The 14,404-nt window shown below is 42.1% G+C and overlaps 1 protein-coding gene across 5 annotated transcripts in view; it reads left to right on the top strand.

The window, feature by feature from the left end:
• The first annotated feature begins 2,071 nt into the window (after positions 1 to 2,071).
• Positions 2,072 to 14,404, top strand: part of LOC113433476 (transforming growth factor beta receptor type 3-like) — a 30,710-nt gene continuing 18,377 nt past the window's right edge. Inside the window, exons 1-5 of one of the 5 annotated variants that reach the window (XM_087924630.1) lie at positions 2,319 to 2,534; positions 4,220 to 4,331; positions 10,681 to 10,853; positions 12,230 to 12,280; positions 13,771 to 13,939. In XM_087924630.1, coding sequence (XP_087780756.1) covers positions 4,250 to 4,331; positions 10,681 to 10,853; positions 12,230 to 12,280; positions 13,771 to 13,939 — 475 coding nt within the window. In that variant the 5' untranslated portion in view covers positions 2,319 to 2,534; positions 4,220 to 4,249. Of the gene's footprint in view, positions 2,535 to 4,219; positions 4,332 to 10,680; positions 10,854 to 12,163; positions 12,281 to 13,770; positions 13,940 to 14,404 lie in introns of all 5 variants that reach the window. The other 4 variants (XM_087924629.1, XM_087924628.1, XM_026696090.2 and 1 more) reach the window with 4 other exon arrangements.

The raw sequence follows: 14,404 nt of genomic DNA, 5'->3' as shown, positions 1-14,404 counted from the left end.
GGAAAGTGTCTGTAAAAAGAAAAGTGCACAGAGTTCTTAGCAACAATCCTGTGAAACTAGGAGTTGAACTTGCAATGCTTTTGAGAGGTCTTGAGCTGTGTCATCTTCATCTTCATTAGAGGTTCTTTAAAAACTCAAGTGTTTATTCAACAAACTTATATGGACACCCATCTCACTGAATGTGACTCTGGGTAGTGTACTGGGTGACTTAGAATTAAAACAATGTCCACTCCCAACCCACAGAGTTAGTCCAGAAGGATGCCATTGGTGATACTATCGAAGGCGGTCGAAAGGTCAAGATGGAAGAACGATGTACTATCCCTGCTTTGCTTCTGCCAGGGATCACCCATAAGTGCAACCAATGCTGTTTCTGTCCCTTTCCCAGGCTTATATCCTAACTGAAATGGGTTCAAATAATCCTCTTCACCTAGGAGCTGCTGAAGCTGCTGCACAACTACTTTTGCCATGACTTTCCTAAGAAAAGGAGATTAGATACTGGATGAAAATTGTCCAATGTGGTGGGGTCCAGCAATGCCTTCTTGAGGAGGGGCCAAACCAAAGCCTCCTTAAGGGGTGCAGGAACAATGTTATCGTTGTTATAACCCAACCATATAGCATGACATTTATATTACTTCCATACAAATGAGAGCCGATAATGTATTTCACTTGCAAAGTACATTTCACATTCATTTTGGGATGATAAGGGAAGGGACAAATTGCAAAATCTGCTCACTGGCTAAAACATTTAGAGGTCATCGAAGCATCCCATCAGTGTCCAAGTCAAAAATTGAACTCGGGGCAGAGAGTTTTCCAAAAAGGATTAGTTAGAGAGGGTAAATGGCTAATCACTGCATTGCTGCAAAATAAAATGTGCTGTGAATTTTATTGTACTAAATAAAATCTTCAAGGATGGTTTATTACAGCAGGAGAAACCTTGGCCTACCTAGTCACATTCTCCAAGAATAACTATACTCCACTCCGTTCAATAATAAAATGATTTTGAGATAAGTTCAGTTCATAAAAAATTATGAAAGATAGGAAAGACAAGTGATATAAATACTGGAAAAGCATACATATAAGTTATGGTACTTCTTCCCCACTTCCAAATTCTTTCACAACTTTTAAGATTCTTCATTCAGAGAAAAATCACAGAGAATATTTTCCAAGAGAGAAAGTTGAATATTATTAAAGTCCAGTGGAAACTTTTGCACAAAACTAGAAACATAGGCGAATGAGCAAAGCACATTACTGCTGTGTAGAAATATGGGATGACCAGAAACTGAGCCACGAATGGACTATGTATAATGAGGGTACAGCCAGAAGTGGAGCCAGTGTGACCATTAAATCTACGTATACAGGTCTCTGAAATCTACACCACCCTATGGTATAACCAATGGTAGGACTAGACAATCTGTCCTACTCTCCTGATGTTGTAAAGCTCCCATTCTCATCGGACTTTCCCAGCCTGGTCAATAATAGAAACTGCAGCCATATTGTGTTCCCCACCCCTGCTTCCAGGTGCTGTGAGGTACATCTTGCTGCGTGATCATGGACCAATCCCCTTGTAGATTGATCTTTATAGTGACCTTGGATTCTGCCCCTGAGGTTTTGAAAATATGAATACAGTGCAAAACGCCAGGTTATTTACTTAGTTTCTGTCTGACACACACTCAAACTCATACACTCACACAATCAGAGCCTGATCTCTTTGCTGCTTCTCATAAATTATTTGATGCTCTTTGACCCCAACTAGTGAGCTATTGAAGCCTTATTATTGTTGTTGTTGTTGTTGTTGTTATTCACAGTTTGAAGCAACTTGATTACCTGCAATGTCTCCTTCCAAGCCCAATCTTACAAGTGTATGTATGCATGCGTGTGGGAGGCAGCATGTCAGCCTGAGCCAGAATGCATCACTTCAGGGGGATCAAGAAACTTGCGAATGATGCTCAGGAAGTTTCTTCCTCTGCACGCCTGCGTTAATCATAAATCCAGCTATCTTTTTAGTGACGCCCAGTTGGAGCTTAGCTTTTATGCTCCTTATTTTGTGAGGCATCATCAGGGGAAGCTTGCTGATTTCGTACCTCTCAGCCACCACTCATGCCCTGCCTCCGAATGGAGAAACCAACGCAAAGAGGGATAAAGAGGGAGAGAAGGAAACGGGAATGTGGATGCTTTGGGTGGCAGTGCCCACTCCTTGTCTTGGGAGCACTTTTCCTCCACCGCCGAATTCCTTTACAAATCAACAACTGCCACACTCTCCATGCACCCTCCCCTCCTCACTTGTAATTTGACCCTCCCAGAGCCCTACAGTTATTTTTAACTTTACATTGACCACTTAATTTTCATTATTGTTAAATCATGCCGGCCTGGGGACAAGAGGCACAGACTTGTCCATGATTTCTGCATCTCCTGAAGCAGATGGCACCCTCCCACCTCTTCTTTCCCCCTCTTCAGTTCAGGTGGCAATTGCTTCTTAAGCTTTCCTAAACAGTGCCTGGCTCCAAGGCGGCACTGAGGCCGCTCTGCTGAGGAAGGTAAGAGTCTTTTTTTGCCTGGGTCTCTCCAGGGTCCTACTTGCTTGGCCAGCTGAAGAGCATAGCACCTCCCTTTTCTCCTTTTATCCCCAATCATGCAATCTTGACGCAAGTTCACTCCAAAGCACAGCAGTCCGTCTTCTGCTTTGCTTCCAAAGCAGCTTTGAAAGGTGGGAGTGATAAGTGAATGACCTTGGAGGAAATAGAGTCAAAAGGAGAAAGATTTTGACCACAGGTGGGAGAGAAGGTGGGGGCACATTTGGGACATGCGATATGTCCCCTAAGATCTTGAGCCCTTGCAAGCACGTGCTCAAGAAGGGTCACTGGGAAATCAGCTGGAGGGGATAATAAAGATTAAATGGACCAGTGAACTCTTGAAAGAAGCCAGCTTCATCACCTCAAAGAGTTAATGATTTGTGGGATGCTTTATGGAGAAGTGTAATCCAAATGCACATTTCTTGTACACAACCCTAAAAACCTAAGTGAGCATAGAATCTATTTCATCTTTAGTAAGACACTCAGTTACATTCAGGTTTGGTGTGGCTGCATCCTCGTCTATGGAGGAGAGTGAGGGTTAAGAACTACAGGTAGTCCTTGACTTATGACCACAAATGAGCCCAAAATTTATGTTGGTAAGTCAGACAGTTCAGTGAATTTTGCCCCATTTTACAACCTTTCTTGCCACAGACGTTAAGTGGACCACTGCAGCGGTTAAGTTAGTAACTCGGTTGTTAAGTAAATCCGGCTTCCCCATTGACTTTGCTCAATGGAAGGTTGCAAAAAGTGATCACATGACCCAGGGACACCGCAACAGTCATGAGTCAGTTGCCAAGCATCTGAATTTTGATCACATGACATGAGGATGTTGCAATGGTCATAAGTGTGAAAAATGGTCATAAGTCACTTTTTTCGTGCTATTGTAGGGTTACTAAACTGGAACTTTTGAATCAAGGCATACCTGTAAATGGCTTCCATTTGAGACTATTTAGACTGAAGTTTTAAGGACAATTTGGGGTAGTACATTCTGAACTCAACCCATAGAGAGACCTAAGAAAGATTGGATCATTGGGGGCCAGAGTGAGGATATTTAACTTTGGGGCTAATGTTTCATTTTCTCCCATACTGCCTGGTTTTGGCCCCTTATTAGTGGTAGAACTTTTTCATGCATCCTGGAAACTAAAGGTAGGCTGAAAAATATTGCAGACTTTATCCAGGTGGTGGTGAAAATGGGTTATGTAGCCCTCCCCTCCATGGAAACAGTGGAACAGAGGCGTGTTGATATGGCTACAAAAGAAGATCAAGGCCAGCGGGGGAAACGTCTGCAAGCTAATCCCAGTAATTGAGCTAGCCAAGGCCTTGGCCAGGATTTAAGGTCCAGAGATCAATAAATATGCTGGATGCACACGATGAAAAGATTCGCTTCATTTATAGATATCCTGCATGCAACAGGCTGGTAAGAGGAGTAGAGGCTCTGTACGAAGAGCTCTGGGTGGTGTGTGTTTTTAGTTATTTATATGTTTGTACTTCAGGTAGAGAGAAAAGAAGTAGAAAGGTAAGTGCTTAGTGTCTTATCTTCAAATCTGAATGTGAAATTAAACTGTCTAGGAATTTGAAACAGCTTGGAGGTTATGAATCATATTTTCCTTCTTCCCTCATGCTTTCTTTGATTTTGTTTTCATACATAGGTTGGGACTAGTAAAAATCTACAAGTACCAATGATGTGTGGCAGTTACCAACACATCATTTGTCGATGGAGATGGTGCTTATTGTTTGTCCTTTGGACTTGCTCTGGAACAGGTAAAAATGAGGTTGCTAAAATTCAGCTGTCCCAATTTTTAATCTACAATGAGTGATTTGTTAGGGCTGATGCACTCCGTCCAACAGAGGAGCAGAGGTGGGGAGTGTAATAGCCCATGTATTTACCAATCTAGTAGGGCTGTAGTATTATTTAGGCTTCTTATTATCCTCTTTACTCTCATCTCTTATCGGTATTATTATGATGATTATCATTATTCTGTTATTTTGCACGTACAGTGAGAGATTCTGCACCAGAGACAAATTTCTTTTGACCACACTTGGCCAAAGTTTTCAATTCAATGCAATTCTTCTTTTCCCAATGAGGACTATCATGTTATTTTTATCTCACTTGAATCCACAAGCAGCTTGAAAGCTCAAACTATTTCTGACCACAGTTATGAAAAACTAAATGGACCGTGTACTAGCAACTAGGCATGCAGGAGACATAAAATCTTTCAAACTCTTAAGTACAGAACACTGAAGCATTTTTTATGTGTGCATGCATAATCAAAATATTATATATTAGTTTGCCATAATTTCTTCAGTAAAGTATATATGGGAGTTATTCTTAAAATTTCAGCTGGTACAATTTAAGCTAATAACAGTGCGAACTGAAATTGGGAGGGTGTGGTTATGCTGCCAAATATCTATTCAAGGTGTATTCATGTTCAATCTGGAGCCACAATAGTTGAGGGAGTTTTTTTTCTCAAGTATTCCCTTCCAACTCTTTAAGATAGGGTTGAAAGAGATATTGGGACATCAAGCATCTAAGGGCAGAAATCCAAAATATCCCCAACAAATGACTGCCTGGTTTCTGCTTAAACACACCAACTGGATAGAGCCTACCATTTGTTTGGGTAAAGGATTTCACTTTTGAACTGCTTTCACTATTAAGTATCCGCCTACTTGAAAATTATATTAATTACTTCATGTTCTGACCACCAGAGCATTACAGATTATCTCTGGGTCTTATTCTTCTGTCCCTGAAGAAGATTGCCAAATGCCAGTCTTAGTCTCTTCTTCTTTTTAAAGCAAACATTCTCAGAACTTTCAGTCATTCTTTATGGGACTTCATTTCCAATTTAGTGACCATCTGCATGGCTTTACTCTGAACCTATATTAATTTTTCTTTAAAAAAAAATTTGTATTGAATTTTACACAGTTAAAAACAACACAGATATAGAACAACACAACAACAAAATAACACAAATACAATTTTTACAATGTTGTGACATCTACTTTTCTAAATCCTTCTTAAAGTCTCATGCTCAAAACCAAACACAATACTACATCTCTTTACAAGCACTTGATACAAATCCGATATCTCTCATCCTATGCTTGTGCATTCCATGTCTGTTTAATAAATGAAGAACTTGCCTATGTCCCTGATAAATTTAATTCCATTATTTTCAGTCAATTTCTCTAACCTATCAAGATAATTTTGAATTTTTATTTATTTATTCATTATTTTTGTCTTCTGAAGTGTTGTCTACACTTGATCTGAAAATTTAATTGAAATTTTCTCTACCAAAGTATTGATAAAATATGGAAGATACAAGGCCCAGAACTTATTTAGAACCTCTATAATTTGATGAAGAATCATTGATGAGCATTTGGGGTATGATTTTTGAGCTATCTTTGCTGAATAATCTTTGCTGAATAATAAGAAGATGCACTACTTTAATTTGAACTTAATCAATAGAGATGATTAAAATAGTGGGTCTTCTTGTTCCTTTTCCTGATAGAGAAACATCAGAGATAAATGTTAGGGGTTTCCTGAAAACAATTGACATGTTTTTGTCTCCTACAATTTTGTTAGGGTAATTGAAGTCTTCTATCACTATACCTCATGCCTCTTTGATAGATTTGGAGTTTGCTTTTAGAAAGCAACATCCATCTTTTCTTTTTATCTGGGCAGGTGAAAGTGGGCTCCAAAAGTAACACTGCACGCATTAATTCCTCCACTTATTTTAACCTAGATCAGTGGTGGCTAACCTTTTCGGGCTCCTGTGCCAAAAATTGTGCATGCTCGCGCTCGCATGCCAGCACCCAGAAGGCAATGTGCACCCCACACACAGAGATCCCCTATGCATGCGCGCGTAATCCCACCCATCCAACTGCCGCCCCCTTCCCTGCACTGCACATCATAGCTGATTTTCGGCCGGTTTGAGGCTTTTTTCGGCCTCCCAAAAGCTTGAGGAAGGCTTCTGCAAGCTTCTACAAGCTTTGTAGGCTGAAATCCATTTGGTCACTTCCTGTTTTTCTGAAAATACCGGAAAGTGATGAAACGGGGCTAGACTTCAGCCTACAAAACTTGTAGAAGCCCGCAGAAGCCTTCCTCAAGCCTTTGGGGAGCAGAAAAAGGCCTCAAACGGGCTGAAAATCAACATGCGCAGTGAGGTAAGTTTGCCTGCAGTGCACCTGCCAGCACAAATGGCTCTGCATGCCACCTGTGGCACGCATGCCATAGGTTCGCCATCATGGACCTAGATACTCTCTACAATATCCCTGAGTTCACTCTTTTGGATATCTTGGGAGGTACGGGTACTTTTAGCAACCAGCCCAATGCTTTCTACTGTTTAGGTTCCTTTTAAAGGAGTGGTGTTTTCTCCTCAGCTGAAGTGTGGTCACTCATTGTTCTAATCCTTTGACTTGTTCTTCAAACTTTCCTATAATAGATTACTGAAAATATATGCCAGGCTGCTTTCAGGCAAAAACAGACACATGACACATTGCAGATGCAGGTTCTCCTCTGGTAATTTTCACTTAGTTTTTTAAGCTAATGCCAGTGGAAGGCCTCTGTGTCTCCTTCTCCTTCTTGGGCTCTCAGATTAGCCAAATATGGACTGTGAGTTTAAAGGGTAAATGTTCTAGGGACCCTTCCTTAAATTCCATTCTTTGCTCAGTGATAGGAATGTCCTTTTCCAGTATTAAAAAAAGGCCTTTTAATGCCTTAATGTTTATTTTATTAAATATTACATTAATTTAATTTAAATTGCAACATAATTATTACCTTTCTGCTGTTTTACTGCTTTTATGTTAGGTATTTTGAATGAGGTTCTAAATCACAATTTTAGCACTTGCAAGCTTCGCTAGAAACTTTGTTCTGAGGGGTGGCATATCCATTTTAAAAATAAATATATACTGAAGGTGTCTTTTCCGCTTGGTCTCCCCCAAAATATGAAATAGTACATATAAATGACCGCATTGTGCTGGTTTAATAATTTTCTGTTTTTGTAACATTAACACAAGTTTACAAGAAGTCTGGATCAGTGGTGGGATTAAAAATGGTTTACCACCGATTCGGTGGGCATGGCTTGGTGGGTGTGGTTTGCATGTGCATGCATGCTTTGTGCACGTGTGTGGCAAATGCGCACTTTGCGCCCACGCAGAGGCTTTCCTACTGACCTTCTCCTGTACTCCTGCACTCTCCCTGTCTCTTGAATAGCTGACATGCAGCAATCCACTGTGCCATGTGATGCAGCTGAGCATCAAAAGCAAGAAATAAGGGTCAGTATGGAGCTAAGGCAGGTGGGTGGGCCCAGCAGCTGATCACTGGAACGAACTGATTCGCTCCCAGGTGATCTTCGGAGCTACCAGTTCGGCCAAACCGGTCCAAACTGGTAGAATCCTACCCCTGCTTGGGAGGCTGTATTTTAAGGCTGTGGCAAGCAATGCAGCTGGAAGGCTGTAGATTACATTTCCTGCTGGAGGGTGTCCTACAACATTGACATGAGATGCCAGTGACTCCAGCAGGGGAACGCAATCTAAGGCTTCAGGAGTAATTCTTGAAGAGAAGGTGGGCTCCTAGAAGTCAGGGGCTTCCCCAGGCAGCTTCTTTAATGCACTTTCCTCCAGGCAATGAGGCAGAGCACATCTGTGAAGCCAGCAAGTGGGGTGGTTTTTACAGTATCAACTGGGACAAACCTGAGGAAAGTGAAGAATGGATTTAATACTTTGCTCTTAAGACGTGCTTAAGCCACCTCCCAGAATCCAATATGTTCTGGGGAGCAGAGTCTCTATTAACCTAGAGATTGCATCTAACTTGTGGAGGTGGAGTAAGGGAGCAGAAGAGATATTTCAAGAGAGGCTGCGTGGCTGGCCATCTGTCAGGCCTCTGCAGCTGTGGATTATCTTCAAGGTCCTTTTCAAACCTGGCAGGCTGTGATTCCTGCTTTACTGGAAAACTCCCTCCCACTCAGCCACAATATTCTCTGTCTCTCTCGCTGACCATTTCTTCGCTTTTCTAAAAACACCTAATAGGGGATTGTCAATAAGGGGGCTAGAAGGTGAAATTTCCACTTCTCCTGCTATCTAGCTCTCGCATTAGTAACTTGTCCTCTCCACCATTCTCATTACCAGAATAGCCATCAAAAGCTGGGGTCACTTTGAAAAAGGGAGCAGGTACAGAGAACAGTTTATATTACGCCATATTTGAATGTGGAATTAGTAATAGTAATTTTTCTGATGGAATAATGAAGGAGAATGAGAAGGGAAAAAGGAAAAAGGAGAAGGGGGGTAAGATTTATTACAGCTGCTCACTCCAAAAGACTCTGGGTGGATCACATCATCAAAATATATAATTGAAACAGATAAAAACATAACAACTAAGCATAACAGCCAAAACTAATAATTAAAAATAAGTATTAAACCAGAATAGTTTAAAAAATGGAGACTTCACTGACATCCTAATCAGGTCTGGTCTTAAGACTCTTCCACTGCAATGGCACAGAGAAGTGCCACAAGATGGCAACTTTTGAGTGAGGGGATCCCGATTACACCCACTTTGCCCAAATGTAATCGGCTGGCAGAACAATTGTAGAAATAAGGCATTACTGTATTTTGTGATGGGAGTTCTCTTCTTTTACCTTTTGTAAGCAAAAGATTGGAAAGCATAGGTGTGGATGTAGCGGATTAAAATGGCCAATAGATGCTGGGTAGTTTCCAGTCTCTAACTGGGTCATCACCGCAATCATGCTAAAGCTGCAGAAATCACGCACAGAGGAAGGCATATGTTGGAAATTTTCCATCAATGTCACAGATGCTAAATTAAGTGGCCTTGGTCATGAGTTGGAGATGAGCTAAAGGCTGCCTCATGAAAACCCACCCTTGGATGATGGTCCACAAGACATCTTTGAACTTCGGAGAGAGGGACTGATAGAGGTGGCTGCGGTCTAAATGGCAGCAAAGGTAATTTTCCTCACATTTTCCAGAACTGTATAAATAGACTGAAAACATATTGTATAAACAGTATAAACTTGCTGAAAGTTTGTCCAGTGTTGGGTTTCAAGGTCCTTCTAATGATGCCAGCCACAGTTGGTGGGGAAACATCAGGAAATCTGTCTAGACACAGTCACTAAGCCCTGAAGCCCAACACTACTCAACAGATGCTGGCTGTGAAAGTCTAAACAAATGTGCTGAAAGTTTCACATGATTATATACTCAAGCCCAGGAAAAGACACAGCTTCTTTAAGGAGGCACAATGGAGTGCAATGCAATACTTGTTCCAAAATATTTCCGTATCCGCTCTGAAGTGCTGCGCACCCCGACATCATCCAGACACCACTCTAGCAATTTCAAACCTTAGTTACTGCTCTATTGGCACAGCATCAATGGTATGTGTTTTTTTCATTTGGCTGGGAAAAGCCATAGAGCCAATAAGTTGGGATGTACCAAGTTTAATGATTAAGTCTGCTTCCAAATTGTTAGCAGCAGAAAAATATAATATTTTATTTAAATTCTCTTTCTTTCCAAGAAAAAGTTTGGAATTTTTTTAAAAAAATACAAAATATAATCATACATAATTACAGAAGGCAAAATAAGGGAGGTGTTTGAGAGAAACCCAGAGGCATTCCCACCCCAAATTTATCTGATGTTCAAGATCCATTAGGAAAGAGAAGCAGAGAAAAGGGATACCAGTTTGCTTGAAGCCCTTCATCACAGATCTGGTCTGGGTATAATTAACTGAATAGTTGGAACTGGATATAATTAGCAGCACCCCCTGGAGCGGGTAGGGGAGAAAATACAGGTTGACTTGCATGATCTAGTAGCCGAATCCTCAGAGAACAGCAGCAGCACTTGAGCAGTTGGAAGAGAACCCGTGAGCCCTGCCCCCTTTCTGCCCAGTGTTTGCTTCACTCCTTGCTTTTCTTGCCCTCTGCTCTCCTTCATTGTCAGATGTTTTCATATTCTTCACATGGCAGCATGGAATAGATGTCATAAAGAAGTAAACAAATTTCTAAGTTCAAACTCCTGACTGCTTTGGCATAGATTCTGTGTCTGGGAATGAGGAGAAACAGAGTGAAGGCAGCTTTGGCACCAGAGGCACAATCTCTATTTTGCTCTGCAGTTGCCTGGCACCATCTCACTTGTCTGCCTGAGTCTGCCTCCACCTCCCATCCTATCCTGGGCTTTCGGGAGGTCTTGCGAAAAGGCAAAGGATGCACCAGCCAGGGACTCTCCTCCACGGGCCAAGAAGTGCACATCATCAGCCTGCGCAAGGGAGGGCCTGCCAACGCCCAGGTACATTAACACTGGCTAATGCTCTGCATGGTATGGCTGTCTCTGACACTGGCTTAGATTGGGAGGAGTGTGAGTTCCCACAAAATCTTCTGGTGTGGAATCGGATCTAAGCCCTACATGTCAGGGGGCCAGGTGACCTGAGGAATTGCCTTATGCCCATCACATCAGCCATTCCCACCCAGTCAGACAGGGAAGCTATGCTGTGGCCCTCTCGGTTAAAGATTTCAGTGGGTGGGGTCAGTTGGTGGGGCCTTCTCTGCTGTTGCCCCTGCCCTCAGAACATCCTCCCCACCCTCCCCAGAGGAGTGGTGGTCCCCCTCTCCCCTGGCCTTTCAAAAGAGTCCGACAACTTGCATGGCTCTTGTGGAGCAGCATGCAAAACTCTAGGGCTGGTTGGTGCCTTAAGGCCTTCCACCTGTCTTTTAACTTTTAAATGATTTTAATTATGTTTCCACCTGGCTCCTTTTACCCATGCATTGCATTTTTATAAGGTTTTAATACTCTTATGCTTTTAAACTGCACACTTCCTAGAGTGACACCTCTGAGAGTGAGATGGGCGGTACCTAAAATTTGATAAACAAATCAATCAATCTATAGGAACTGAATTCCAACAAAATAGAAAGCACAATAAATGCCCAGTTACAGTCCTGCAAGTCTGGAAAAGGAATTCCTCTACTCTCACCAAGTGGTAATGTATGCAGTAAAACTTTTGAAGGGCGACCCTAATAGTTAAAATGGTTTGGTAGCGTATACATGCTTACAATGATATGAAGAAATTTAAAAAAGGAAGGCCTCATCAAATATGGATCAGGTTGGAATTTAGTTTGCTTGTTTGTTTAAATAATTTATATGCCCCTCCCATTTCATAGCTGTGATTCTGGGCAGCATATCAAGATTAAAACAATCATAACAGTATCAGCTAATTATGTCCTGGTTAAACAGTAACTGTTGAAAGAAAAGAATATCACTGCAAAACTCGCTTAACTGACAGCCCCAGATATCTGGAGGAAAAGCCAGGTCTTTAGAGCTCTACAAAAATCTACCAGGGTAAGGGCATCCAGATTTCTTGGCTGGGTACTGTTCCTCAAGGCAAGCTATTAAACTAATTTAATCATATTTGTCATACTTCAGACATTCTCAAGAATTCTAGGCTATCTCTGTAGATCTTGCTCCATTTCTGCTAAAATTGGAGATAAATTTAAGCTTATCAGATGAAGGTATTCCAAGAACCATTTTATAAAGATACACAGAACATAATCTAAAGTGAAGATCCGTAGCGAAGAGATTTGATCTGTTTGACCCTCTTTCAGGTAACTCTTATGTTGGCTCCAAATCTTCTGAGCGGAGCCCCTATCTTTGTATTGCATTCCCAGCAGCCGGTGCAATGGATGTTGTCTTCTTCTCCTGGGAAAAATTGGACCTTCCAGGTGAGAACAGAACTTGGGCAGGTGGAGAATATTACATTTGGAACCTCTGAGGAGGAGGCAACCTTTCCCTGAGCAAATAAAGATGATGAACTAAATCTTAGCCTAAAGGATAGATGGGTAACAAATACATTTTAAATAGTGCTTTAATTAATCCTAAAATCAACGATCATCTATATTTGTTTGAGCTCAGGATCTTCTTGTATAATAAATTATTATTGTTCCACCATATAGATGGGAGAATTGAGTTAGTGAGGTTTCAATAGGATTTTCAGACATGTGGCAAGAGTAGGAGCTGTCCCCCTATCTTCCATCTGGCAGGCAGGCAGAGCCTTAAATTCAAACATTGTCCAGCTTTTTGAATATCTACAACAAGCATCTCCAACCTTTCGGTTTGCCTGGGCCACATTAAGTGAAAAGGAATTGTCCTGGGCTGCATATAAAATAGTTAATGCCAGAGGTGGTATTCAGCAGGTTCTGACCAGTTCTGGAGAACAGGTAGCAGAAATTTTGAGTAGTTCAGAGAACTGGCAAATACCACCTCTGACTGCAGATTTTACAGTCTCCTTCCCCTGCCACGCCCACCAAGCCACACCCACAGAACCAGTAGTAAAAAAAAATTGAATCCCACCACTGGTTAATGCATATAAATAACAAACTTTATTTTTTGATACTTGTTATTGTGATCTTGTGGGGTCATATCACTAGCTGTTCAGGGCCACAAGGGGCCTGTTGGCTGCAGGCTGGACATGCCTGATCTCCAAAATACTTCTTGACCCTCCTGCACATTCCTGTGACTGAAAAATCAGAAGTCTTTCTGATGCTGGAAAAAGTAATTCCAAATACCTGTAGATCTGGGTACTTTTTTTCTTTTCTTTGTTGTTGTTTTTGCAGCTTTTCACTGTAACTTTTGTCACAGATGTCAAAAAAACTAATGGGTGTGCCCCCTTTTGCCCCCATTTGTCCTTTCCAATTGTCTGTACCCTCCTTTGCCAGTTCAGATATCCACTATCCCACCCCTGGCTGGCCCCGCCCACTCCACCCCGCTCCTCTCAGGAGTCCCCACGTGGCCCATTTTGGATGCAGGTAAATGCAGGGTGGCGTGGAGGCTCGGGGAGGGTGAAAAGCAGGCCTCCCTGAAGTTTGGGAAGGCCAGAAACAAGCCTGTTTCAGCTTCCAAAGAGCCTCCAGAGCCCGAGGAGGCTGTTTTCGCCCTCCCAGAGGCTTGAGGAAAGCCTGGAGAGGGCAAAAAGCCCCGCCCACCATTGTGCAGACGCTGACTAGGCCACGCCCACCATGGCCACGCTCACCCAGCAACCAGGCAGAGAACCCACACCTGCTAGTAACCCTAGGTTTGAGTGGGCCTGTAAGGCTGAGGTGTAGCTCTTGTCACTGTCTCCCAGATTAAAGTAAAAATGAGAAAAAATCAAAGTAAAAAAATCAAAGTAATTTAAGGCCAAGCTTCTTTCCCGTTATCTTTCCCATGTCCCCAGGTCTCTCTGGGCTCCAGCATCTCAGCCTCTCAGCTGGTGGCATCTGCCGAGACCGACTTTCCAGATTCTGCAAGAGGCCTGCTTAAGTGGGCACGTAGGAAACATGGAGGGGTCACTTCATTTGCTGAGTATCGTGGAGTCAATACAATCTACACGCGCCTGGGGTCTGGTATGGGCCACCCTGAAGCAGAGATGGCTTCAGAATTACATGCTCTTTCTATGGGAGGGTGGGATGTATTAATGCAGGCGGTAGAAGTTGTGGGGTTTAGCAGTGTGAGAGTAGCAGTGAAATGGGTGCGAGCATGTTGTGTGTGTACGGAGTAGGAGGTAGAAAGGAGCTTTGAGTTTAGACCAAAGGGCTTCAGGAAGGAGGAAAACCAGGCTTCTGACCTGAATCAGATGCAAGTATGAACCCATAATTGTGTTAAATGAACAATTTATTATTAAATTAAGTTATTATTAAATGTATAATTATGCTAAAAATATACAGGTTACAATTTGGTTCATTTTTAGGTGTATCCTAAAAATGCCACGTGAATTCAACAATGTCAAGTGAAAACCCATTGCCAACCAAACGAGTGGAGTTGCACTGAAAGGGTCTTTGATGTTAAATTAACAGAAACAGCCAAAGGGT

Source organism: Pseudonaja textilis, chromosome 2 (assembly GCF_049901715.1).
Source record: "Pseudonaja textilis isolate UNSWEBS1 chromosome 2, rPseTex1.2, whole genome shotgun sequence".
NCBI classification, from domain to species: domain Eukaryota; kingdom Metazoa; phylum Chordata; class Lepidosauria; order Squamata; family Elapidae; genus Pseudonaja; species Pseudonaja textilis.
This window is presented reverse-complemented; position numbering and strand designations above follow the sequence as displayed.